Here is a 25005-nt window from a genome sequence, read left to right on the forward strand (position 1 = left end):
ATGTTTCCTTCTACTATCTTTTCAACAAAACCTTAACTACTATTGTGTCAACATAGTCCCTTAAATAGTTGTTGAAAAGGTACTGCCTCTAGAGAATGTTTTCAGAGGAGCAACACTTACATTTCTTTTCCACGCCTTACTCCTGCCATGATCTTTTCCTGTCCATCAAAAGCACCAAGCTTTTCCCCACCTCAGATTCTTCACTCATTCTTTCCTCTGCTTGGAACTTCCTTTACTCTAAAATTCCTTTGTTTTCTTCCCCTTCTTACCCCCATTCATCTGACTGATTTGTCCAAATCATACTTTAAATTTTACTCTTTTTTGGTAAATGAAGTACCACTTTGTATCCCCCACCACCACCATTTTTAAATTGCATTTAAGACAATTTTGATTATAATCTGACACCTTAGTTCCCTGTCTCCACTCCAGACTCCAGACTCTGACTGCCATAAAGGCCAGGACTATTCACATCCCAAATACCTAGCAAAGTGCTTGGCGCACTGTAAGGGTTCCATGGGTATGTGCTGAATGAATGAACTGAATGAATGAACAAATGAACTTCCTTTGTGAAACTGTGCCAGCTCTGCAGGGATATGAAGTAGAATAATCAGCATAGTTTCTGACAAAGGCATTCAGAAACAAGGCATATTTATTACAGACATATAGTACTTTTGCTAGAATGCTTTTCCCTTAATTAATTATGTTCCAAGTTTGTTTCCTTGACTCTTATTATTTTTTACTATTTTTTAATGTGGCAAAAGGTATATAACATAAAATTTGCATTTTAACCATTGTATGTGTACAATTCAGTGGCATTAATTACCTTTACAGTGTTGTGCAGCCATTACCCCTTATTTCCAAAATAGTGTTGGTTATTTTGAATAACAGGGCTATCAGTATTCTTGTGCACATCTCATGGTATCCACATGTACACATTTCTATTGAGTATAATATTAATCTTAGTAATAAATTGCTAGATCATAGGTTGTGCATATACTCAGCTATAAGGAATAATGCAAAACAAGTTCCAAAGTAGTATGCAAATTTTCAGTCCTTCTAATAGTATAATGACCAATATGTTTTCATATGTTTGTGGGTGGTTTGGATATCATCTTATATGAGGTGCCTGTTCAAGTCTCTGGTCCATTTTTATCTGGGTTTTTGTCTGTTTTTATTGTTTTTATGTACGTAAGTTCTCTGAAAAGGAATTTGGAGGAAAGAGATTTTATTCCAGTGAATATTTTACAAACCAGGGAGAGGAATCCTGGTGTAAAATGAAGGTGTGTTCCAGGGAGCAAAGGAAGGGTTAAGGTTTTACAGCAAAAGTTCTTGCTCAGGAAAGAACAAAGGAAAGATTCAAAGTTGCTTACTTCTGATTAGTCACCACAGCTAAGTTCTGATTCGTCAATAGAGTTGAGTCCTGCTTGGTTGGTTTAGGTGAGCTCTGAAAGTCCCAAAAGTTAAACAAAGGTGTGAGTTTTCCTGGGAACTCAGAATACATGCATGACCTCTAGTCAGCAAATAGCCACTTGGCTCTATTTAAAATTTTTAAGCCCAGTTAGCCACTTGGGATCCATCTCAAAGGACTGGCTCTTTCACTTTCATGTTTGTTCATAGTTTGTACTTCTCCATGTATTCTGAATATAAATCAGTGGCTAACATTTTCAATGTCTTAATGGTATGTTTTGATGAATAGAAATTCTGAATTTTAATATATTCTAATTTTTGAATTGTTTTCTTTATACAATTTTTGTTTTTTTACAAAGTCTTCCTATACCCCTAGGTTATGGAGATTTTCATTTACATAATATTTTCTTTTAGAAGCTTCTTTGTTTTACCTTTCCCATTTAGAACTATAATCCATCTGGAAATAGGAAACCACAAAAACAAAAACAGAGATGGGAAAGTGCGGAGTACTTGAGAGACAATGAATGCACGAATTTGGTGGGAGCAGAGATTTTGGTGGGTCTGTGGGAAATAAAACCAGAAAGTTAGATTAGGGAAGATTGTGTAAAACCAAGAAGACTAAGAAAAATATTGTCCTGCCTTATTCTCATGTGAGCAGGTATCATTTGCAGTAGCCTCCAAAACATATTGCATATAGATACTTTTGTCTCGGGGGGACCATGCTCTAGTGTGAATGACTTAGTGCAGATCTACCACCTCTCCTATAAAAACAACCACCATTCTCTCTACCCACAACAAAAACAGTAACAACAACAACAACAACAACAACAACAAAAACCTACCTTATTTGCTGACTTCATCTTTATGTTTAAAAATTTCTTCATTTGTGTTGGAAAAATTTGTACATTTATCAATATCTTGACCTATCTATTAATAGCTGTCACCAAATGACGACTTTTTAACCAAATTTGGTAAATGTTTCCCATTGGTAGTCCTGGATAATAGCAGGATCTGTTGATACTACTGTTAAACTTTAAATAAGCAACAAAAAGTCTTCCCAGAAATAGTTTATATTACTTATCCAGTCATTCCTTTGGAACACTCTCTTAGAATTATCAGCAAAATCAATTTCTTTAAAATCTTATAACTTAAAATCCCCAGTTTTGTATTATATAAAAATATCGTTTATATCTGATTTCTGGAAGAATGCAGATGTAATATAAACCTTTTTCTGAAAACACATGAATATTAAAAAAAACTGTACAGTACTTTCTAAGTACATACTTATTTTGGTTTAGTTCAAGTTTAAGATAGTTTTGCTATGTGACTGACAAGATGAGGATGCATTTTCATTACTTATGCTGTTAGGATATTTCTCTTTATTCAGTATGACATAGTAGACTACATTTTATTATCCAGTCTATCTTTCTGACCCTGGGGGAAAAAAACAGGACCAAATAGTCAAGTCCCATTATCTAATGACAGTGATAGACAGGAAGCACATGGATAATTAAATCCATTGTCAAATTCAGCCTATAAAACTACTTTAACCAGGAGTTTCTACATTTTCCTCCACAAAGTCTGTTGTTAGAGTTGCTACTGATAGCTAAGATGACAAGTTTGAATTTCAATTTATTTTCTCCTCTTCTTCCCTTAACAAAGATACTAATGAACCATGAGTTGGCTCAAAGGCCTATAAAAATAAACACCGCTTCATATATAAAGAAGAGATACATAGAGCCTAGACAATCCAAGAGAAGCACCGCTTAAATACTAATAATTGAACTCTCGTTGAACTTAATGCTTTTCATACATTTTTGTTGTCACTGATTTGTGTCCAGACATTAAACTGAAGAGAAGTTGTTTGAAAACATACTTTTTTTTTTTTTTGAGACAAGGTCTTGCTCTGTTGCCCAGGCTAGAGTGCAGTGACATCACTGTAACTTCAAATTCTTGGGCTCAAGCAATCCTCCCACCTCAGCCTCCCAGAATGCTAGGAGGTTACAAGGGTGAGCTACTATGCCCAGCCAAAAACATACTTCTTAATGGATAAATCCTTCCATACATTTTCTGAAGAGTAAAAAATGAAGTTAGACAGTTGATTCTGGTTTTATAAGCAAATTTGTGACTTCCTAATTATAATCTTAAGGAAAGCTGAGTGTGTTTTCCTCTTAGAAATGCAGTGGCTCCCCAGGAGAGCTTTTGGTTTTGTATTTTTTTGTTTTAATTATTTTAAGACACAGAATGTTACTGTGTTGCCCAGGCTGGAGTGACAAAATCATAGCTCACTACAGCCTCAAACTCCTGGGCTAAAATGATCCTCACACCTCTGCCACCCAGGCAACTGGGACTACAGGCATGTGCTACCACACCCAGCCCCAGAAGAGCTTTTGACCAGACCTACTCCTAATATTTGTGGGACCTGAAGTAAGAGTAAAAATGGAGGCCACATATCATATGTCTAAATTTAAAAGTCATAAATAAAGCTACCAAACTTTTAACTAAAATGTGTTCTATACTTCTTACTTAATAAGATATCTTCATGATGTCCTAGGAAGCCAAGTTTAAATTGAAAATTTTTGGACTCTGTGGTCAGAACATGACGATGTGAGGAGTTGGCCCCTGGCCAGCCACTCTTTCTTTTTTATTCCATGCATCTAAGCTCCATCCTTATTCCCCTACAAAAAAACAGCCCAAGAGGTGGCTCTGGGTTACCCTTTGGGAAATCACAGATTCTCAAATTCTGAGTATTTACTATCTACATATAGATATAAAAAACTAACCACTCTCAAATTCCCCATGGTCTACTCTAAGTCATTGTGGGTTGAATGGGAAATGACAATGATAATACCAATGATTATGCCAGACATAAGTCAAATTTTATGTCTATCTACATATATAAATACACATACACACACACATACATTCACATGTACACTATGTTAGCTACTATTATTTTTTATTGTGGTAAAAACTCATAGCACATAAAATTTAACCGTCTTAACCATTTTTAAGCGTATAGTTCAGTAGTGTTAAGTATATTCACTGGTGTGAGACAGATAATTACAGGTGGAGCCACCAGGTGGAAAACCCCTGCCATACCAGAGCTCCTGCCGCAGGACAGAAACAAAAGAGTGAACAATGTATTCCGACATTTGAAAGAATCCAACACTCTGGCTTGTCGAGGGACTGCTGAAGGAACTGGTTTCTGTCTCACCTGAACAGGAGCACGCACAGGATCACCTCTGTTGTCAGTGCCCTCAGTGCCTTCCAAACTTCTAGGGCTACATCAGATCAGTTCTTTACATACTGATTGCCTCTTTTTTTGCATAGAGCTGAGAGTAGTGAACTTAACTTGCTTTTCTTGGAACTTGGGGCTAAACCTAGACATATTATCCCCCTTTAACTGCTGGAAGGACATATAGTAGTGCTAGATGATGCTGATTAAACCTTTGGAGGTTTAATGATATGTGACAATTAGCCAATGAATGTTTCTAATGCAATTTTAAAACTTCATAATTTTATGTCATTCTGAGGTAGGAAACTGGCAGGCAGTGCTTAACTGAGTCAGGAAGTTTCAAACCACCCTGATAGGATGTAAATGAGGAAGCTTTGAACTACGCTGATCAAACCAAGACGGCGGACAGGACAAGTTCCAACCAGTTAGAATCAAGATGGTAGAGGAATCGACCACTTCTTGACCTTGCATCTTCGTTATACCCTCATTACCATAAAACTTTCTAAGGGAACCTCTCACTCCCATCATGCACCTCACGCCATCACAGTTCTGGATTGACCACATTTAGTCAAAAGAAGGGTGTCACCCTAATTCTAGGAAACACTGCCCCTTTCTGAGAAATAACATGAACATTCCTCCCTTGTTTAGCCTATAATTAAGCTGTTGCTTAGAGGGGCTAAAGGAAACATGGTGGCTGTTCTCCTCTGCAGGGAGAACTAGCCTCTACTATGCCTGTGGAGGAGATTTTCTATGCCTCCTAAATAAAACTCGCTTCCACTTTACACCATCAGCTCGCTCCTGAATTCTTTCTTGCATGAAGCCAAAGACCCACTTGGACTTCAGGTGCTTCCCAGCATTGGGAATTACTTTCCTGTGACAATAGTTCCTAGAGGAAGAGGCTTTAAAGCAGATTACTTCATCATTCATTTTAAAGTTTAAGTACTTAGGTGAATGAGAGTAAATGAAGAAGTGTGAAATTTGCTCCCGTATGCCTTAGCTTCGTGAAGAGGGAGGTGCTATTTCTGAACATAGCCCCATTGACTCTCCTAGAGTTAGCTGGAGATAAATTGGTATGAAAATGTTGGCTTTGAAAAAAGAAATGGAAATCATTAAAACAGACAAAAGAAACCAAAAAAGTGAACATAGAATCTGGGAACTAGAATTAATAATAAGTTGGAAATGATCACAAATTGTGAATGAATCAATGACTATTTGCAGCAATTTTTCACTTCTTCAGTTCATGGTGCCCATTTTGTGTCATGCAAGCACAGCAGTGGGGTCAGAGCAGGTAGCACATTATTGTCATTCTCTCCTCATTAACTTTCACTTCTCCAAAGGGACCTTGAATAAAATTAACACATGTGGACAATCCTTAGCAACTAGTTTGAATTGTTTCCTCAGTGTACAGAATCAACCAAAAGCAGGTAGGGTTGAGTTGGGCAGGGTTTACTTTAATGTCACACTTTACTACCCCATCATACGTACATAGACACACACAATATTGTTTGGCATCTGTAGCACCCATAAAGGTTTCTCTAATGTATGTGAGGTGAAAGGAAGGAGAGTGTTTAAGTCCCAGCTTTGAAACTGTTGTGTTAATTGTGAACTTTTGCTGAGTCTGTACATTAAGAAGGTAACAGTCTCAGCATGTTAAGATCATAACTGCTAGATGAGTGCTTGGAGGCAGTAGCTGTGCTGATGTGAGGCATTAATGGCTGCATGAGTTCAGTCAGAGATGCTGTCTCCAGTGTCTTTGTGTAATGGTATTTACTAGATTTCAAATGGACTGCTGAGAAAGATGAAATATAATTTCATGTATTATCTTTCCGTCTTGAAAAAATAGATAATGAAATTGTTCTCTTGCTGGCATATATTTTATTAACCTTTGTAGAATCAACTTAAAGAACAGATGTCCCTGTAGAGTTGAAACCTTTTGCTAAAGTGGAGTGTTATTAAGTGCATTGGTGAGTTCTAGGAATTGTCGGGTTGAGTAGAGCAGGTAAGTATTTTTTTAAAAACCACTCTGGGAATAATATTATGGCATATTCAGAGGCTTGCTGGAGAGGAAAAAATGCAATGTAAATTGCATGCAACTAAATTCTCTTTTCTTTGTTTTTCTTCTTTACAGAACCTGGAGAAAGTTCTTGTGGAATTCAGTCACAAGGAGTTGTTTGATTTCTATAACAAGGTCTAATTTTTAAAATAATTTTCTGATATGTGGGTTTTTCGTATTGTTTCCTTCATTTTATGAATTCTTATTTTTAAATGTCCTATTATGGAGTTCTTTAAACTTCCATTATAAGCACTTCATGTTCACAGTAGGAAGCAATAGCCAAAATAAAGGGGATCTGAAGAACTAAATCAGGAAGAAAATGGAAATGATTTTAATTAAAGCAATAGGATTATTGCTTTAATATAAAGCATTAAGTAATGAACTATGTCATACCTAGCCACACTGACACTTTAAGTATAGATAATGTTAAATACTTTAATTTCTGGGCCCGAATCTGAAGGGAAACATGCCTTTAGGGATTTATCTTTGAGTATATTTCATATTTCCTTCCAAATACTGATTTTGTAATCCAGGAAAATGCATTCTCTCCATACCCCCAACTTTAAAATCTTATCATGTAGTGATAAGTTAAAATGAAACAGCTGGGGGTATTTAAAATAGCAGTGTTTAGTAATCCTCTTTCTATACAAATTTGAAACTGAAATTGCAAGCATGAATTCTAATATCTTCTCATAAAAAGAAAAATATTCTGTGGTATTTTTATTGCTATTTGAATGGATTTAATATGCATAGTTACCAATGCCATTCTTTACTTTCTATTTGCCTGTTTCTAAACAGCACTTCATGTGAATCTTGTTCCCTTCACTAACTTTCTTTTCTCTTTGTCTTTGTAAATAGCTAGAGACCATACAAGCACAGCTGGATTCCCTTACATGATGTGTTCGAAGACTGGTTCTTCCATCACACTCCTGCCACCTCATTATTTTGCATTGAAGATAGATTGCCAGGTTGTGTTTTCTGAAAGATTCAGTGGCTTTCTTTCTGTAAATTATATGGCTTATCACTTCTTAGACAAATAACAGCCAAGGGAAATCACTGTTAATAGTACTGGGCTTCTAATATACTTTCTCTAGTTCTGTGAGCCAACAGCAATTGTTAAGAATGCTTTTGCTTTAAAAGGAACAAAAGTGAATACTGTTGTTTATTGCCTGACCTGCTTATTTTTTACATGCTTGATGACATCTTTATATATCAAGGAGGATCCATGGATACAAAGTATAATGTGTACCCTAACAGAATACAGAGCTTTCTTTATTACGTTAATAAAATTAAGAAAATAGCCACATGCAGTCAGATACATTATGGCATTTTTTCCTTGAATATGATGTGTATATTTTGCTTGGGAAATAATATAAGAAAGAAATTTAAAATAGAGCTAGGAGTATTATATCAATTAATTCCAGTGTGAGCTTCTCTGTTAATTTTAATTTTTTTCTCTGAGTTTAATGATTTATTAACAGTCTTTGTTTTTATGTGTTTTTCTTTGTACTTCAAATTAATAATGATTCACTTCATAGTGTGGGAGATAGATTCAGATCATGAATAAAAATAATTATAATGAGTTCTAAATGGGCATCCTTATTCAAATCTAGTAACTTTTACATTTTTTTTCTGTAAATGTTAATTGATTTCAGTTAATAAAATTTGGTATCTTAGGATTAGTTGGACTAAAATGTGCAGTTTTTTTTATTTTATGTATTTTATAGTATATTTTATGCTAATAATGTGTGTAAATGTGAGTGTGGTTGCCTGTAAAAAAATCAATTGAATTTTTTATGAATGAAATATCTATCTTGTATTATTTCCAGAGAGAGAGAGAGAGAGATTGAGTCACACATGACTTTCTTCACATGAAGGAATTTTATTTTAGAAATATCTTATAGTGAAACAAAACCATTGAAATTGAAGCATATTTCTCATTTGAGATAATACCAGTATTAACTGTCTTTCAAATAGATGTTCAGTATATGAAATTTATGCCCACATTTGTTTATATGTGTATTTATATGTTGTTGCTCAAAAGAATTGAGAGTTTAGACTATTTCAGAAAGCAAATATTATAATTTTTGTCCATCATTGGTTGATATAAAAGTTTTTAAAATGAAAGTTCTATTGGTAGGATATCTGGAAGGCATGTTTGTAATGTAATGGGATTAGTTTCTATATGTGGCTTGTAGGATCTCTCTTACTTTTTTATGCCCTGTTTTGCCAGTTCCTAGAGATATTATAAACATTTTGGTAAACATTCTTTCAGACTTTCCATCATGTATGTATAAATATGTATCATTCCAAGTTGAATTTGGCATTTTTGACAGTGGCCATATAGATAGGTAGAAGTTTTCATTGGTTTAATGGTCAAACTGAATTCTCAGTGTAGGTATCTAAATTAAATATAATGGTTAGAAATGAAGTTTTCATAAAAAAAATTAAAAGTGAAGTTTTCTAAAAGTAGTTTGTTTTATGCTCTCTAAAAGAGCTAGTTTTATATTCTCTAAGAGTATATCTAAACTTATGCAAAAACTTGATAAATGTATTCTCTCCTAGTTGAACAAAGTCTGACTCAAAGGCACTGAAGAAAGGACCAAGTAAAAGGTCTAATTCCAACTAAGAACATAATTATTTCTGAAATATATTTAATTGAAGATAACTTTATTCCGTAAGGTATTACTATTGTTATGATGCACAAGTTAAAGAAAATGTGACATTTCTAAACAATATTAAATGCCTGTTACTTTTCCATAAAAGTAAGATGGGTTGGGGGATTAGTGGGGACTGGAACCTATCATCTTAGCAAATAAATATGCCATATGTCTTCTATGAGTGCTTGACATGAGGAATAGATAGAAATAGAATTACTTGTTAGAAAAAGGGACTAATGTACTATGTTTATTCCAACTACAAATATTTGCAATTCTTCTCTGAATAATTATCATATGATTATTTTTAATTAGGAAGTACAAAAAAATCATAAAGAACTAACCTAACTTATAGAGTCCCATCATTCAGAAATGGCCATTAATGTCATTTTGGTAGATTTTATTGCAGTTTTTTTTCTTTACATGTATCTTTTCCATTTTTTTTTTCTTTTCCTAACAAATTGACATAATACCATATATGTGGTTTCATATTTAGCTTTGTTTATATAGCACTATAACAGCATTTTTGTATCTTTAAATATTATCTAAAATAATTTCAGCATATATTAAATAGTTTATCATTTGAGAGCTATACTTTAGTTACACCTCTATTATTGGACATTTAGATTATTTCTAATTTTTGAACATGATAAGGAACTCACGAGTAAATATCATTATACATAAACCCTAGACCACATCTCTCATAATAGATTCCTAGAATTCAAGTTACTATAACCAAAGTATGAGGATTTATTTTCTATTTTTATCTTTAGTAGGATTTTTATTATGAAAATCATAGTTGCCCATTTAAAAATATAAAGTTGCTCTCTTTTGCCATTTCACTCCCTAGAAGTACCTACCTAATACTACAAACATTTTGGTTTATATTAAATATCCTTTCAGACATCTTATATAATACAAATATATACACCTCTTGTGTATTTTTTAATTTTGTTTACATTTATTTCAAGGCTTTTGATATATATTGATAAATTGTTTCCCCAAAGAATTGTATCAATTTGTATTCCCATCAACAGTGAATGAGAATTCACATACTTCAAGCCATCCTTATCAGTCCCTTGTTCCTGCTATACATTTCACCCTCAATGTTCTTTCTAACCTGGGATCAGGGTTTGAGAAGAGTGTAGGGTGAGAGTGAGTTGGAGATGGGAACATCGCTTATTAATTGGGTTATGTCATGTTGATAACTCCAACAGGATTGAAAAGGAAGTCTCTTCAAAAATTAACAAATGTGAGAGGCAATAGCACAGTATTTAAGTTTAAGAGCTTTGAAGTCAGACATTTATTTCCTCAACAGATACTCACTGAGTGGCTATGGTGTCAGGAACTGTGTCTGCTAGGCACCATGTTAACAGTGAGGAACAAAATAAATGTAATGTTTAGCTTCTTGAAATATGTGTTAGTCAATTAAAAAAGCAAATAAGTATGGAATAAATTGACAAATATGGGACAGGATATAATTGAATTCTGTTAAGAAAAAACTGAACATAGGATCAAACTTATATTGGGACATCAAGGAAGACTTCTCTGAGGAGTACATTTGAGCTGACTCTTCAAATAGAATGAGTTAGAATGACACAATAGAAGAATAGAGTGGCAAGCATTCTAGGCAGAGAGAATAGTCCATGCAATATCCCAGAGCTTGGAAAAGGCTTAGCGCATTTCAGGAACCACAGATCACTACACTCCAGATACTAAAGTGAACAAATGACACAGTGGAGTGCTCCACAGTTAGAGGTAGACAAGGAGCCATTCTCTCACCAAGTCTTGTCATTTCTACCAGCAAGATATACTGCAAATATATCTCTAGGGCACTACTGTGTCCAGGCCACCATCATCTTTGCCCTGGACTGTCCGGCTTCTAATTTAACCCTCCTCTAGTCCAGTCTTCATACAAAGCTAATTTTTAAAATGGTAATCCTATTAATTATACCATCTCCCTGTTTAAATCCTTCAAAGGAGCCCATTACACATCAAATAAAATGTAATGATCTGGCCCTTCAGAAAATGCAAGAGCATATCCTAGTTCTACAACTTTGTGTATACATGTTGAGCAAGTTACTTAATTTGCTAAAGCTCACTTTCATTGTCTTTGTAATAGGAAGAATAATAACCTAAATAACATAGGAGTATTTTGAAGATTAAATGAGATTCATGTTAAACATTTTGCATAATCCCTGATTCTCAATCACATAATAAGTATTAGCTGTCATTTTATAATCACTAAGAAAATAACCAGGCTTTCTGCTGAAATTGTTCCAGGTAAGGTTTTAATTAAAGTCAAAATTGCAAGAAGCTTGCTATGAAGCCCCTTCACTTTGAATTTATTTGGAATTCTAATGACAGCTCTATCTTATAATAACTGGATTCTAATGCAATGCCAGTCCCACTTTTTTTATTACCAAAGTAAGGTTATAGGTGTATTATGGGATCAGAATGAAAGAAATATTTTTCTGTGAGTACTTTTCCATATGGCTCTTCTGTCTCTCAGAATTCTAACTTTTTCTATAACTCTACTCAATGAATTTTGATTTCTTCTTACCTTAAATAATGTCTTCTACATCTTATTCATTATACTAAGGGACAGCAAATGATGGCTGTGGCCTACCACTAGTTTTTATAAATCATATTTTATTGAAACACAGCTGTCTTACTGCCAAACTCACTCTAGAGACTTTTTCCCTTCTTCACTTTGAAGAAGTAATCTGCCATGATATGAGAGAGGCTATGGACAGAGCCACATGGCAAGGAACTGTGGATGACCTCTAGGAGCTGAGGGATAGCAACAGCCAGCAAGAAGTTGAGGCCCTTAACTCTACAGCCTCAAGGAAATACATTCTGCAAGCAATCTGAATGAGCTGGGAAGTAGATTTTTTTCCCAAACTTCCAGATGAGAACACAGTCCAAGTGACTCCTAAATTTGTAGCCTTGTAAGATTCTAAACAAGGGGCCCAACTAAGCCATGCTTGAATTCATGACCCGAGAGGTAATTGTGAGATGGTAACTGTGCGTTGTTTTAAACTTCTTTGTAGTAGTTTTTAACACAGCAGCAGATAAAACAACAGCCATGCTCTTTGTTTACATATAATCTGTAGCTGCTTTTGCATTACAACAGCAGAGTTGATTAGTTGCCTCAGAGACCATATGGCCCACAAAGCCTAAAATATTTACCACCTGGCCCTTTACAGAAAAACATATGCAGACCCTTGCTTTATACTGTGCTCCCTAAACTAGGGCATCCCTAGAGGAATGTAGCAGTTGGTCGGGAACACAGAAAGTTTTAAGATGGACGTGGTCTATGTTTCTATAGCATCACTTTAGTTTTTGTTAGGCACATGGCCATCCGACTAGAAATTACATTTTCCATCCTCCTTTGCAGCTACTGCAGTCATGTGACTAAGTCTTATTAGTGAATTGCGAGTGAAAATGATATTCCTCTCTACTTTTCCTTCCCCCTTTCTGTGACTGAAACAGATTTGGAGCCGTGTCAGCTTTAATTGAGCAGACAAAAATGATGATGCCTTAAGAGGTAGGGAGCAATAAGATGGAAAAAACTTGGGTCCTGAATATCTTCATGGAGCACTCATGTCTACACGCCTTTGACATGCAGAGTGTTACATGAAAAATAAAAGATCTTGTTTGAACAATTATACTTGGGGTCAGTTTAGGGTAGAAGCACCAGTTTAGCCTGTAGCCTAACTAATATGGTAGTAATATAATTTTAATTGGCCAGTAATTTAAAATATATTTTTGAAGAGATTAATATTTTACAGCATATAGTACAAAATACATATACATGATAAAGAGAAAATGGGAAACTTCAAATGTAGCCTACAACTTCAAGCTAAATTCTCAGAGCTCCTGGGAACATATTATTCACCCTCTTCCCCCAGTGTGGCTACTTTGAAAGAAAAGCTTGAGAAACCATAGGTATGTATTGTAAATTTCCCCCAAAGTCTTTAGATAATTCCTTTTCTACTGCTGAAGAAGCAGCCTGGGACAATTCTGACTTGTTCAGGCTCATTAGTCAGAAGCAGCTCAGGAATTAGAATTTAAGTTTCAGATCAGTCAATTTTGCTTCCCTAAAACTTTGATTTTTTGCCATCATTATGCAAATAGTTCTACTCAATAGACCAGCCTCATTGAATGCTAAAATTAGGAACACATTAATTTGAGGGATTTTATAGTAAAGCTTAATGGAATTTATAATTTTGGAGAATTTGAAGGATTTTTATCATTGCTCTCCCCTCCTCACATACACATGGACTCTGGAAATCTTTTTGAAAAGCTCTTTTGCTTTTCTCTGAAGTATGAGATTGTATTAGCTGATATGGAGGCCTACAATCCAAGTCTAAGTGATGGCAGTTTTCATAGCCTGCTTTGTTTTATTTGAAATGGAAAGTTAGTGGTTTTTATTTCAAAAGAAATTGTCTGCAAAGACAAGAAAGGTGAAGCAGGTCCAGTCTATAAATTTGTAAGGAAGAGGGTGCTTTTGGCTTAGACGGTTTTAATCTCCAAGGCAGAAAAATAATGAATATACAACACTGTTCCTTTAGTAAAACCAGAGTTCAGTCATTTTTAGCATATTTTAGTAAGATCTTAGAATCTCATTTTTTAAATGACCTGATACTTTAAACATATTTTTTCTTCCAAGAAATCTAAGTAAAGGAAAGCAGGGGAAAGTAGTTGATAGGAAATTTACTAGTTGCATTTATTCATTTTTTTCTGATTTATTTTGTGTTTTCTTGTTTTTTAATTTACAGATAAAAATTATAGACATTTGGTTTTGAAATCTAGTTTTAAAGAACACAACACATTATACCTAAATTGTTTAAAGAAAAGTTGATAATAAAGTTTTTCTCATCTATAATCAACGTGGATTTGCTGTGAGGCATGGAGCCCAGTGATTTCTCAAGGTCTTTTCTCCTGTCTCCTCGCTTCTAAGATTTCTGTTTCCTTCATGACCTGTTTCTAGTCCACATTTCAGATTCTTTCCTAAGATTCAACCAGGCTACCTAAGGTGACAAAGCAAAAAGCTGTCCCCAGAAAAAGCTGCTTTAATACTTCAACATTGGAAATTCCAGCATCCCTCCCCATCCAGGAATACGGTTATGCTTTGGCAGAGAAGCACAGTAATTTTCCAAATGATTGGAGAAAGAGTGACTCAAGCATCCCAGACCATGTGCTCTGCTTTGCAATCCAGCCTCTCGCTTTATTACGTGCTGATGTAAGTAGTTCTGTGAACATTGGGACACTTAAGACATATTGGCTGAATGAATTAATGGAATACATTAATGGTTTCTCTCCTTTTGCCTCCCTTTATTTGCACAGTACCATCTGAATTCTTAAAATCATTGTAAACCTCAAGATGTACAAGAGCAGTTTTCGAACTACTTTAGCAAATACACTGGTAATTCCTTTAGGGAATAGCCACATCTCTTCTGGGGAGGATCTGTTGAAGTCACAGATCCATTTATTCATTGACCAGGAGATACATGAGGAGAATAAAGCCTTATAGCCAGCTAGCGACCCAGATTTCTGCTGTCCAGAAGGCTAGAGCAAGTTCTCCCATAGCTGTGAAGAGATTTTTGATAGTCATGAAGTTGACCTGGACATGCTTCTGGGTACTGATGCTGCAAAGACTGAAAAACAATTACATTTCTACCAAATTCAGGGGTGACTTAGGTTCAAATGAAGTGCTCCAGGGAGACATCAACAACATTCTTATATTGAGACATATGTTCAGTTGTATAGATTTTGTGAGTCCATTACCCAGGAAATTTTAATTTCCTACTGAAAAGAGTGTCTCTTGATTAAAGACAGGCATACATACATACACACATACACACACACACACACACACACACACGCACACACACACTGCCTACCAAGATGCTTTCCTCGCTGATGAGAGACTATTCTGACAAAGTTTTTAAAAAAAGTCTCCCTTTACATGGCAAAAATTGTTCCAAGTTACCACAAATGTACTGACTGGACAAAAATCTGAAAAAGTTCACATAGATAATGCAGAATGCGGGCAAGATGCTGACAGCCATGCAGCAAGCTCTTCAGTAAAATTTTAGTTTAAAATTTCCCTACGCAACCAAGAAGTGCAAGAGAGGAGCACCATCCATGGACATGGTCTTTTTATAGTTGCTCTGTCCATCAGTGGACATGGCCAGCCAGTATGGTAACTGACCAAACAGAATGGCAAATCATTCTTCCTTAAAGGATGTGGGGGAGCTAGAAAGAGGGGCAGTAGGGCATTAAGTGGAGAGGCAGAAGCATTTCTTCCCCTACAAAACATTTACCTTCTCCCCATAAAAGTGTTCTATTACAAACTTTATTCAGAGAAGCTTATGGAAGTGAGGTGGCTTCCTTTAATAAACCCTGAAATACATATTTAGTCTTAGCTGTTCAAATATGGAGTTATTACTTAATTATATGAGAATTTTTCACATCTCAAAAATTTGATTCTATGGAAAGAAAATTTCATTTGTTGTGGCCCCCTTCTTTTCAAGCAAACTCTTGTAACCCTGAACCCACTGCATAAAATATGGAGCTCAATGTAAGAATTAAAATATTTTTAAGATTATCTTGATCACAAGTTTAACTGAAAGTGTAAACTAAAGAAAAGGGGTCCAAAAGTAGAAATTCATATATAGGAAAGGCATTTATGGGACTGTCATTAACCCAAGGAAAATGATCTGGGAAAATCAAAGGTGGAGATGAGTGGTTCAGGGGAGCCAGTATAGGAGAATAGAGCACTGTAAAATCAGTACATTTGGGCAACTGCTCATTGAGAACCTGAAGGAATAACCTCACAGATGGTGGTCACACTCTACCGGTCAATCAGCTTAGGGCACCTATCAACACATCTGAGACTGCCAAGCAGAACTTCACAAGAACGCTGACCCAAACCCTTGAGGGAGGTTAATAGCATATCTAGCAAAGGTGGCCACCCCCCGAGTCCTCCAATCCTGTTGTGTGAGGAATGCCTACATTAGGTAATTTGCAAGTCCAGAAAGCTAAAGCATCCAAACTCTGACTTTCTTTATACTACTCTGGTTACTTTAAATCGCACAAGTAAAGGACAGAACATATTTTGCAGTAAGAAGCGCCAAAACTCTGACAAAGAGCCCAGCTCCATGGATAGGAATTGCCAATACCAAGGATCCCTCAGGGTCTGGCTGTCTTTCCCTGCCTCAGCAAATAGTCATTGCTCTAGTTTCATGCCATGTAGCTGGCAGGGACTAGACATAGTCCAAACTTTGAGGGGAAGCTGAGGTGTGTGGGGAAAGGGAGGCTGGTGCAGGGTGGAAGGTGTCCTCAGGCCTTACCAGTGAACCATGTGCTCTACCCCAACCTTGCCAACCTCTGAAAGATAGTAATAAAGTGTCGCTTTGTTTCCCATTTGCTCTCAGTCTTTCTGTGTGCAGCTCTCTGGGGTGAGGAGTGAATGGTACGACAAGATTTGGCCATTTGAAGGTTCTCTAGTCAAGTGCCATTAATGTGATCACAATTTCAACCTCTATCCCATATACCTCTTGGCAGATCTGTCTTATTTTTCAGTGATAAACATGTATAGAGAGCTATGGACAAAAATATCAAAGGCATCATTCATACCTTTCAACTCTCACGTGGGCATTGAGTAAGAGAAGGCGGCTTGGAAATCAATGACTCTGACTCCTTCCAAAGAAGACCCCTTAACACTTCTAAGCCTCCATTCTAAATAAGCAGAAATTTCCCCTTCTCTAAAAGCAGAGGGGAGACGTTGCTGGGTCAGTTTTAAAGGCTCATTGGTTAACCACTGGCCACAACAGGCCAATGAGAGGCTTCACTCCCAGTTCTTGGCAGAATGGAAATTGACCTCACACTCACCTTCTTCTAAGCTTCTGAGTGAGAACTTGAACAAGCTCCCTAGGAAAGTAAGGAGGTATGGAATGTGCCCTTGATAGCCTGACGTGATTCTGTCTTTTGGTGGTTTGCTTCATTTGTGGAAGGAAAAAGAACAATAGAAAACACTGATCCTCTCTTTCTAGATTAAGCGTTTACAATGCAACACAGCTAAGTAGGAAACCAAGAAAAAGAGAGGATGAGATGTTAACTGGCAGATGAAGTTATCTGTGTGTGCTCCAGTAACAGATGTCCAAGCCAGTTCAGGGCTACCTTTGTGCCTTCTTTTCTAAATGTATTTGGTCATCTGCTAATAGGCCTGATTTACATCATATGAAACCCACAGGATGTGCTTTGGGCAGGGGAATGAATGAATTAAAGTCTTCTTCCACATGTTATTTTAACCCTAAAGTATTTAACCCGTCCCCCTGTGTATCAAAGGCAGAATGAACTGATTCTGCATTGCTAAGTTGCTTCTGTCTCAAACAATTAACTACTACGATGCCAAAATCAATTTAAGTGCTTGTTGGCTGAACAACAATAAGGTGGTACCAAAAAAATTCTAATTAATGACGTTTAGCTTTGAAGAACATGCAACATTTCAATTCCCTGCAGGGGGCTTTGAAATGTTGCAGGATATGTTTCAGAGTAATTAAACTTGTTTGCCGCTTTCTGCTGCTGCTTTAGGACTACCATTGCGGGGGAGGACAGCCAGATGGCAGAAGGTCCTCCCCCAGACCAATCAGCATGTCCTCAGTATTTTGCCCCTTCCACCCACAGCTTGTTCCCAGCTTCCTGCCTGCAGGAATCATTAGCAGCTCCAGGAAAGGCAGAGTGGGAGCCACAGACCACCAGGAACTTACGCTTCACGCAGAGAGACTCTTCAGATCTCAGACAGCAGCGCCCAAGATGCCCACACAGAACCCTGGTATATTCTACTGTAAAGTTTCTGCAGAAAAATACAATCAAACAATCAGTCAGTCAGTCAATAAATCAACAGTTGTTTTGCATATATACTCAGGTTTTTACTTTATTACAAAAGAAGAAGGGAGGGAGGAATGAAGAAAGAAATTGACAAAGATTATGTGCGTATATTTAAAGGCATTATATTTAAGGAAAAATGTTTTTTGGTGGCCTTATGATTATCATATTCAAATAGGATGCTGGGCAAGGCCTTAGCTGGGCAGCTCTGTTTGCTTAGCCATTCATTCATTTATACATTTATTTATCCACTAGCTATTTAATGGGCCCGCAAGTGAGGTACTGCAGGAATTTTCTTGTTTTACTTGCATATCAGGATCCACAATAAAGGCATTGCCCAGATCCTCAGGTAGAAGTTGATCAGGATGAAGCTCTGACTTCTCCAGCGGCAATCTGGTAGGAAGGAAGACGGGGGAACTTTAGTGTGGGTCACCTCTGAGGGATGACAGTTGGTCCTTGGTTGGTCAGACACAGCATTACCTTCAGCTCCTTAGTGAGAATATCCATCAATAAATAAGTAAAACAGTGTAGTTCTGGTAACAAAGACTAACTGTTTATTTTGATCCAATTAGTGTGCTAGGTACCATAGATTGAAAATAAGACAGTCTCGTCTCTGTGGCCTTAATACTAGGCGGAACGTTTCCCAGCTTGACGGAGCAGTGAGTGTGACACTGAATACAGCTACCACAGCAATGAACCATTGGAAATTTGTAGCACTTTACAGTTTGCAAAGCCCTTTCATATGCTTGATCTCAATTGATCCTCATGGTATTCTTCTTTAATAAATTGGACAAGTGTTATTTCCATTTCATAAATGAACAAACTAGAACCAGGACACCTAAGTCACTTGCCTAATATCACACAGCTGAACGCAGATGGGAACTCAGATTTCTGATCCCTTTTGATACCTCACTGTGCCATTTATCAATTTTTGCCTCTTAGCTCCAAATTTTCCCTTTGATACTTGCTTTACGATAATGATTGGGATCCTTTTACACTCTTCTCCTTTATGTGAGCACCATATTAAGCTTTCTCGGTAGAGGCTGCTGGAAGAACAATACAGGAGGAAGGGACTTCTCTTGCAAGTTCCAGCAACTGTACTGTCAGTCACTGGTACGACTGTGAGAGCATCTGGCGGTGCTCTGCCCCGGCCATGCCCAGAGCACAGAGTCCCTTGCTGAGCTTGCAGCCCTGTCCTTGCCTAGTGATCACCTTCCCGTGGCCCTCCCAGCACAGACACTGGTTACTCTGGGCCTCTTGCCCAGAGCAATACCTCCAGCCTCTCTGCATGCCCACTCCGCTGCCCACTAGCTATGACTCACTTGCACCCTGTCCCTAAGATTCGCTGTCTTGACATGGACACCAGCTATGCCAACCTTCCTACCCACAGTGGCACTGCCTGTACACCTGTGCGGCTCACTTATTTCCTAGAAGGTTGCTCTGGAATGGCAAGTCGGCAAATTTCTCTTCTATCCAGTGGACTGCAACTACACCTTCTCCAGCCAGGTGTGAACCTTGGCCTTGAGGGGTGATCCCCTTCCAAGTTCATCCCTCCTTAGGCCCTCTCCCTCAGCCCCGTGGTACCCCATGACGTTCTCTTACATCTTATATTACTGTTTTATGATGACTTAATAATGCTTTATATTAAGCATCCCTTATTTAAATCACTGTGTGGTTCCTGTCTCCTATTGGACCAAAATTGATGCACTCACCGTATGTTGGTGTGAAGTCACAGATAAAGGAAAGAGTTAAAGTTTCTTGTGGGCAGAGATCTTGTCATATATTTTTGATCACTACAAGCACCTGCCTACTTTGATGCCTGACACATAGAAAGTCTTGAATAAGTACTGATTAACTGAACACAGTTTAATTTAACTCCCCTGTTTGACAGGATGTAACAGCAGCCCACTGAGAGGACCAGCATGCACAGAGTCAGAAATTTGTTTATGAATGTGACCATTCGTTTGTTCAATAAAATTGATTGATTCTGACTGAGATGAGCAGCATAGGTCCCAGCAGCAGGTCAAACAGCAGCATTGGCCCCCAACTGGGGGGTCAAGTAAATGGTTGCTACTAGAGGGCAAGCTAAGGGAATATTCAGGAGGAAGGAATGAAAACAACATAGTACGATCTAGAAGGAACCAGGGAAATAGCAAGTGGTCTAACCACTTCTGAGGCTCAGAGAAGATAAGTGACTTGTCCTGTGTCATGTGGCCCCTTCTTGGCAGAGCCAGGAGTAAAAAGTAGGTCTCCTTGTCCTCAGTCCAGACCTTTGCTATTGCGCTGCATTGCTTCTCCAAGTGGGATGGTAATACACTGCTATTGTGGAAAGTGGTAAAAAATAAAAATAAAAATAAAAAATAGAACACCCCAAAATATGGTTATCTCTAGTAGTTATAAAAAAGTCCATTTGGGGGATCCAAGAAATTCCCCTGCCAATGCTATTACCAAAGCAGCTAGCAGTCAAATATGCTGAATTTGGAATTTGACTCCCCTCAAGGTAATCACTCACCTGTTAAACCACCGCATCCCAGGCTTCTGAGGCAAAGCAATATGTTCCCTGTCCTACCCTCCTCAGAGCATCCCTCGTTTCTCTGATTTGGTCGTATTACCCCTATGTAAAGCCTCTGCATCATTCCTTTCCAACATCTGCAGCTTAATTATGCTAATGATCTTCCTTTATCATGTTGGTTTACTTAGCAGGACATTCTGCTATTTCTGATCAGATGTTTTTCCAGGGAGCCAAGGCATGGAATCCGTTATTAAGTGGGGGAGAGCCAATAGAGCCTGTTTCACATACTCTTCTAAGCTTCCCACAAAGCATGACTTCTAGCTTGACTCCTCCAATGAATGTATGGGCATATGTGACACACTGTTTCATTAATTTTTCATCAACAGATGGGTCACATATGAGCCAAGGAGGAATGTGGAGTAGCAGGAGCTTTATGAGCTTAGTCAAGCCATGTTTAGAATGTCTTTGTTGGCTGTCATTGGGAAGGAGCCCATGCTGATTAATTGATTTGGGATGTGCATACACCCCTGTGTTGGGAAGCAAGAGACACGTGGGTCCAGGGAAAATGTACCTGCCTGTGAGTGTCCTGTGAGAGGCCAGATGCTCTGCAGGGAGTTCCAGTGAAATGAGAGCTGTACTTTGCAGGTGAGGCCTGGCTGGAGATGTGTCTCATTGGGAGTTGCAGGTGCATGGGAGATAAAATATCCATCACTGGGGAATCTGCTACAGTGAGGATGGTTCTGTTTACCTGGCCTAGTGAAATCAGTGAGGAAGACATTGCCAGGATTTGGAAATGCTTACTTAGGCTTTGTACTTCATAGCCTGGGATTGCTATTAAGAGCCAGTACTGAGACACTCTCTGGCCTGAGGGTTTCCACAAAGCCATTATTTTTCTCCCACTCTTGTCCCCTGACTCTCAGTCTTTCCATATATACTACTCTAGAGCTCTAAGGTTTTCTCTGAAAATACACTTCTTTTACTTTTGTCTTATTCATTCATTCAAAAGACACTGTGCTAAACTCTGGGAATACAGCAGCCCTTCATGAGACTTCCTGTGTTAGCCAAGACTTTGCCATCCTCTCTTAACACCCGGTATAGGATTCTGTAACAGAGACATTGAGAATAGTGGACTTTCAGACCTGGGATGTCATCAAGTTTGAGAGGAAGGCAGTCTCAGGGCTCTGGTCCAGCAGCTGGCTAGCAGAGCTCTGGCCTTGGAATGGTATAGCTTGCTCTATTGCAATGCATTATCCTGGATGTTGAGATCAGCTATCGGAAAACTAAAAATTAAAAAATAGAATTTATTTGTAGTCAACTTTATTGAGATTTAATTTAAATATAATAAAATAGATCATTTTAACTGTAAATGTAGTTCGATAAGTTTTGACAAGTGTATACACAGATCCATATAATCACCACTGCAGTTAAGACAGGACATTTCCACCATCCAAAAAGATCCCGTATGCTCCTTTGCAGTCTCCTCCACCCTGGCCCCAGGCAACAGCTGATGTACTTTCTGTTAGGATGGATTAGTTTTGCCTATCCTAGAACTTCGGGCAAATGGGAAATATACAATATGTATACTTTGTGTCTGGCTTCGTTTGTTTAGCATATTTTTGAGATTTATCGCTTTGTTGTGTATATCCGGTTTGTTCCTTTTTATTGCTGAAGAGTGTTCTGCCGGGTGGATATGCTACAAAATGTTTGTCTGTTTATCTGTTGATAGGCTTTTGGATTATTTCCAGTTTGGGGCTATTATGAATAAAGCTGCTATGAAAATTTGTGCCTGTCTTTTGGGAGACAAATGATTTCATTTCTATTGTGGAAATGCCTAGGAGTGGGATGAGTCATATAGAAAGTGTTTGTTTAACGTTATAAGAAACTGCCAAACTTTTCTGAAATAATTGTCCCATGTTATATTCCTACCACCCTTCTATGATGGTTCTTAGTGATCCATATCCTCACCAACACTTGGTGTTGTGACTCTTTCTAATTTAGCTTTTCAAGATGTGTTGTGGTTTTAATTTGCATTTCCTTGATGACTGATGATATTGAGCAGTTTTTCTTGTGCTTATTGGCCATTCATATATCTTCTTTTGAGAATTGTCCTTTCAAATATTTTTCTCATTTTAAAAATTGTGTTGGTTGTCTCCTTGTTGATTTATAAGAGTTCTTTATATTATCTGGAAACAACTCCTTTGTCAGATATATCTTTTGCAAATATTTTCTCCCTGTCAGTGCCTTGCCTTTGAAGAGCAGAATGCTTTATTTTTAAAAGTCTACTCTTGCCATTTTTTTCTCTTATGATTTGTGCTTTCTGTGTCCTAAGAAATAGTTTGCCTTCTCCAAAGTCACAATGTTTAAGTTTTATAGTTTTAGTTTTTATGTTTAAATCTATAATTTGTTTTAAGATAATTTTGATAAATGGTATGAGAGAGGACCAAGTTCATTTCTTTCTAAATGGATGTCCTGTTTTTCTAGCATCATTTGTCAAAAAGAATATCTTTCCCCTCTTGAACTATCTTAATACTTTTGTCAAAATCATTTGACCACTAATTTTATAGATCTATTTCTGAACTCTTTATTTGGTACCATATATTACATATATCTAGCCTTACACCAAATCCACATTACTTAATAATTGTAGCTGTATAGTAAGTCATGAAATAAACTTTTTTATAATTTTTTAAGAGTGCTTAGGATGTTCTAGGTCATCGGATTTTCCTATAAATTTTACAATGAGCTTGTCAATTGCTACAAAAATAAGTCTGGGATTTTTATTGAGACTGCATTTAATCTACTGAACAATTTGGATTTATTTGGGTCTTTAATTTGTTTTATTTAATTTATCCCTTAGGGTTTCATTTCTTTTTAATGCTGCATTAAATGTTATTTTTTATATTTTATTTTCTAATTGTTCACTGCTATTATAATATGTAAAAATACAACTCATATTTGTATTTTAATTTTTTAATGTTTAATTATGAGTACATAATAGTTGCATATATTTATGAGGTACATATGATGTTTTGATGTAGTCATATAATGTGTAATGATCAAAATTGAGTTAATTGAGGTATCCATTACCCCAAGCATTTATCATTTCTTTATGTTAGGAACATTCAAATTCTATTCTTTTAGTTATTTTAAAATCTACAGTAAGTTATTAATAACTATAGTTACCCTATTTTGCACCAAATACTAAATCTTATTCATTCTCACTGTATTTTGTACCCACTAACCCACTAACCATGCCCATTTTATTCCCCACCCCACCCACTACCCTTCCCAGCCTCTGGTAACCATCATTCTATTCTCTATTTCCATGAGTTCGATTTTTTAAATTCTTAGCTCCACATATGAGTGAGAACATGCAAATTTTGTCTTTGTGTGCCTGGTTTATTTCACTTAACATAATGTTCTTCAGGTCCATCCATATTGCTACAAATGACAGGATTTCATTCTTTCTGGCTGCATAATATTCCATTGTGTATCTGTACCACATTTTCTTCTTATTCACCCATGGACGGGCACTTCGGTTGATTCCCTATCTTGGCTGTTGTCAATAGTGCTTGTTTTTTAATCTTTATCCTGTGACCTTGATAAGCTCACTTCTTAGTTCTAGTAGCTTTTTGAGGATTCCTTTAGATTTTCTACACATGTGACCATGTAGTGTGGGAAAAATACAGTTTTACTTATTCCTTTATGATCTCTACGCAATTTTTTTCTTACTTTATTGCACTAGCTAGAATTTCCAGGACAGTATTAAATAGAAGTGGTAAGAACAAACAGCCTTGCCTTGTTCCCTATCTTAGAGGGAAAGTATGAGTCTCTGCGTGATAGTAATGCAACTTTCTCCATTTTTGACTTTTAACTTATCTAGGTCTTTATATTTAAAGTGGGTTTCTTGTTTATGGAATACAGTCCATACAGGGCCATGCTTTTCCTTCCAACTGACATTCTTCTTCTTTTAGCTGTTTTTAGACTATTTACATTTATAGTCACCATTGATATGGTTGGATTAAAATCCATTTGTTCTTTGTTTCTTTTTTCCTCTTTTCCTGCCTTTTCTGTGTTTAATTGAGCATTTTTTATTATTCCATTTTATCTACTCTAATGACTTACTATTTATGCTTTAAAAACTTTAGTGAGTTTCTTTGAATTTATAATATACATTTTTAAAGTAACCTGAATCTACCTTCAAATAATATTTTATCACTTTCTGTATAGTTTATGGACC

At 36.9% G+C, this 25005-nt stretch overlaps 1 protein-coding gene across 1 annotated transcript in view; it reads left to right on the forward strand.

The window, feature by feature from the left end:
• The window catches only part of COMMD10 (COMM domain containing 10), a 165969-nt gene extending 157592 nt beyond the window's left edge, over positions 1-8377 (forward strand). Inside the window, exons 6-7 of the mRNA XM_069492440.1 lie at positions 6774-6833; positions 7557-8377. Coding sequence (XP_069348541.1) covers positions 6774-6833; positions 7557-7595 — 99 coding nt within the window. The 3' untranslated portion in view covers positions 7596-8377. The remainder of the gene's footprint in view (positions 1-6773; positions 6834-7556) is intronic.
• Positions 8378-25005: the final 16628 nt, after the last annotated feature.

Source organism: Eulemur rufifrons, chromosome 17 (genome assembly GCF_041146395.1).
Source record: "Eulemur rufifrons isolate Redbay chromosome 17, OSU_ERuf_1, whole genome shotgun sequence".
NCBI classification, from domain to species: Eukaryota; Metazoa; Chordata; class Mammalia; order Primates; family Lemuridae; genus Eulemur; species Eulemur rufifrons.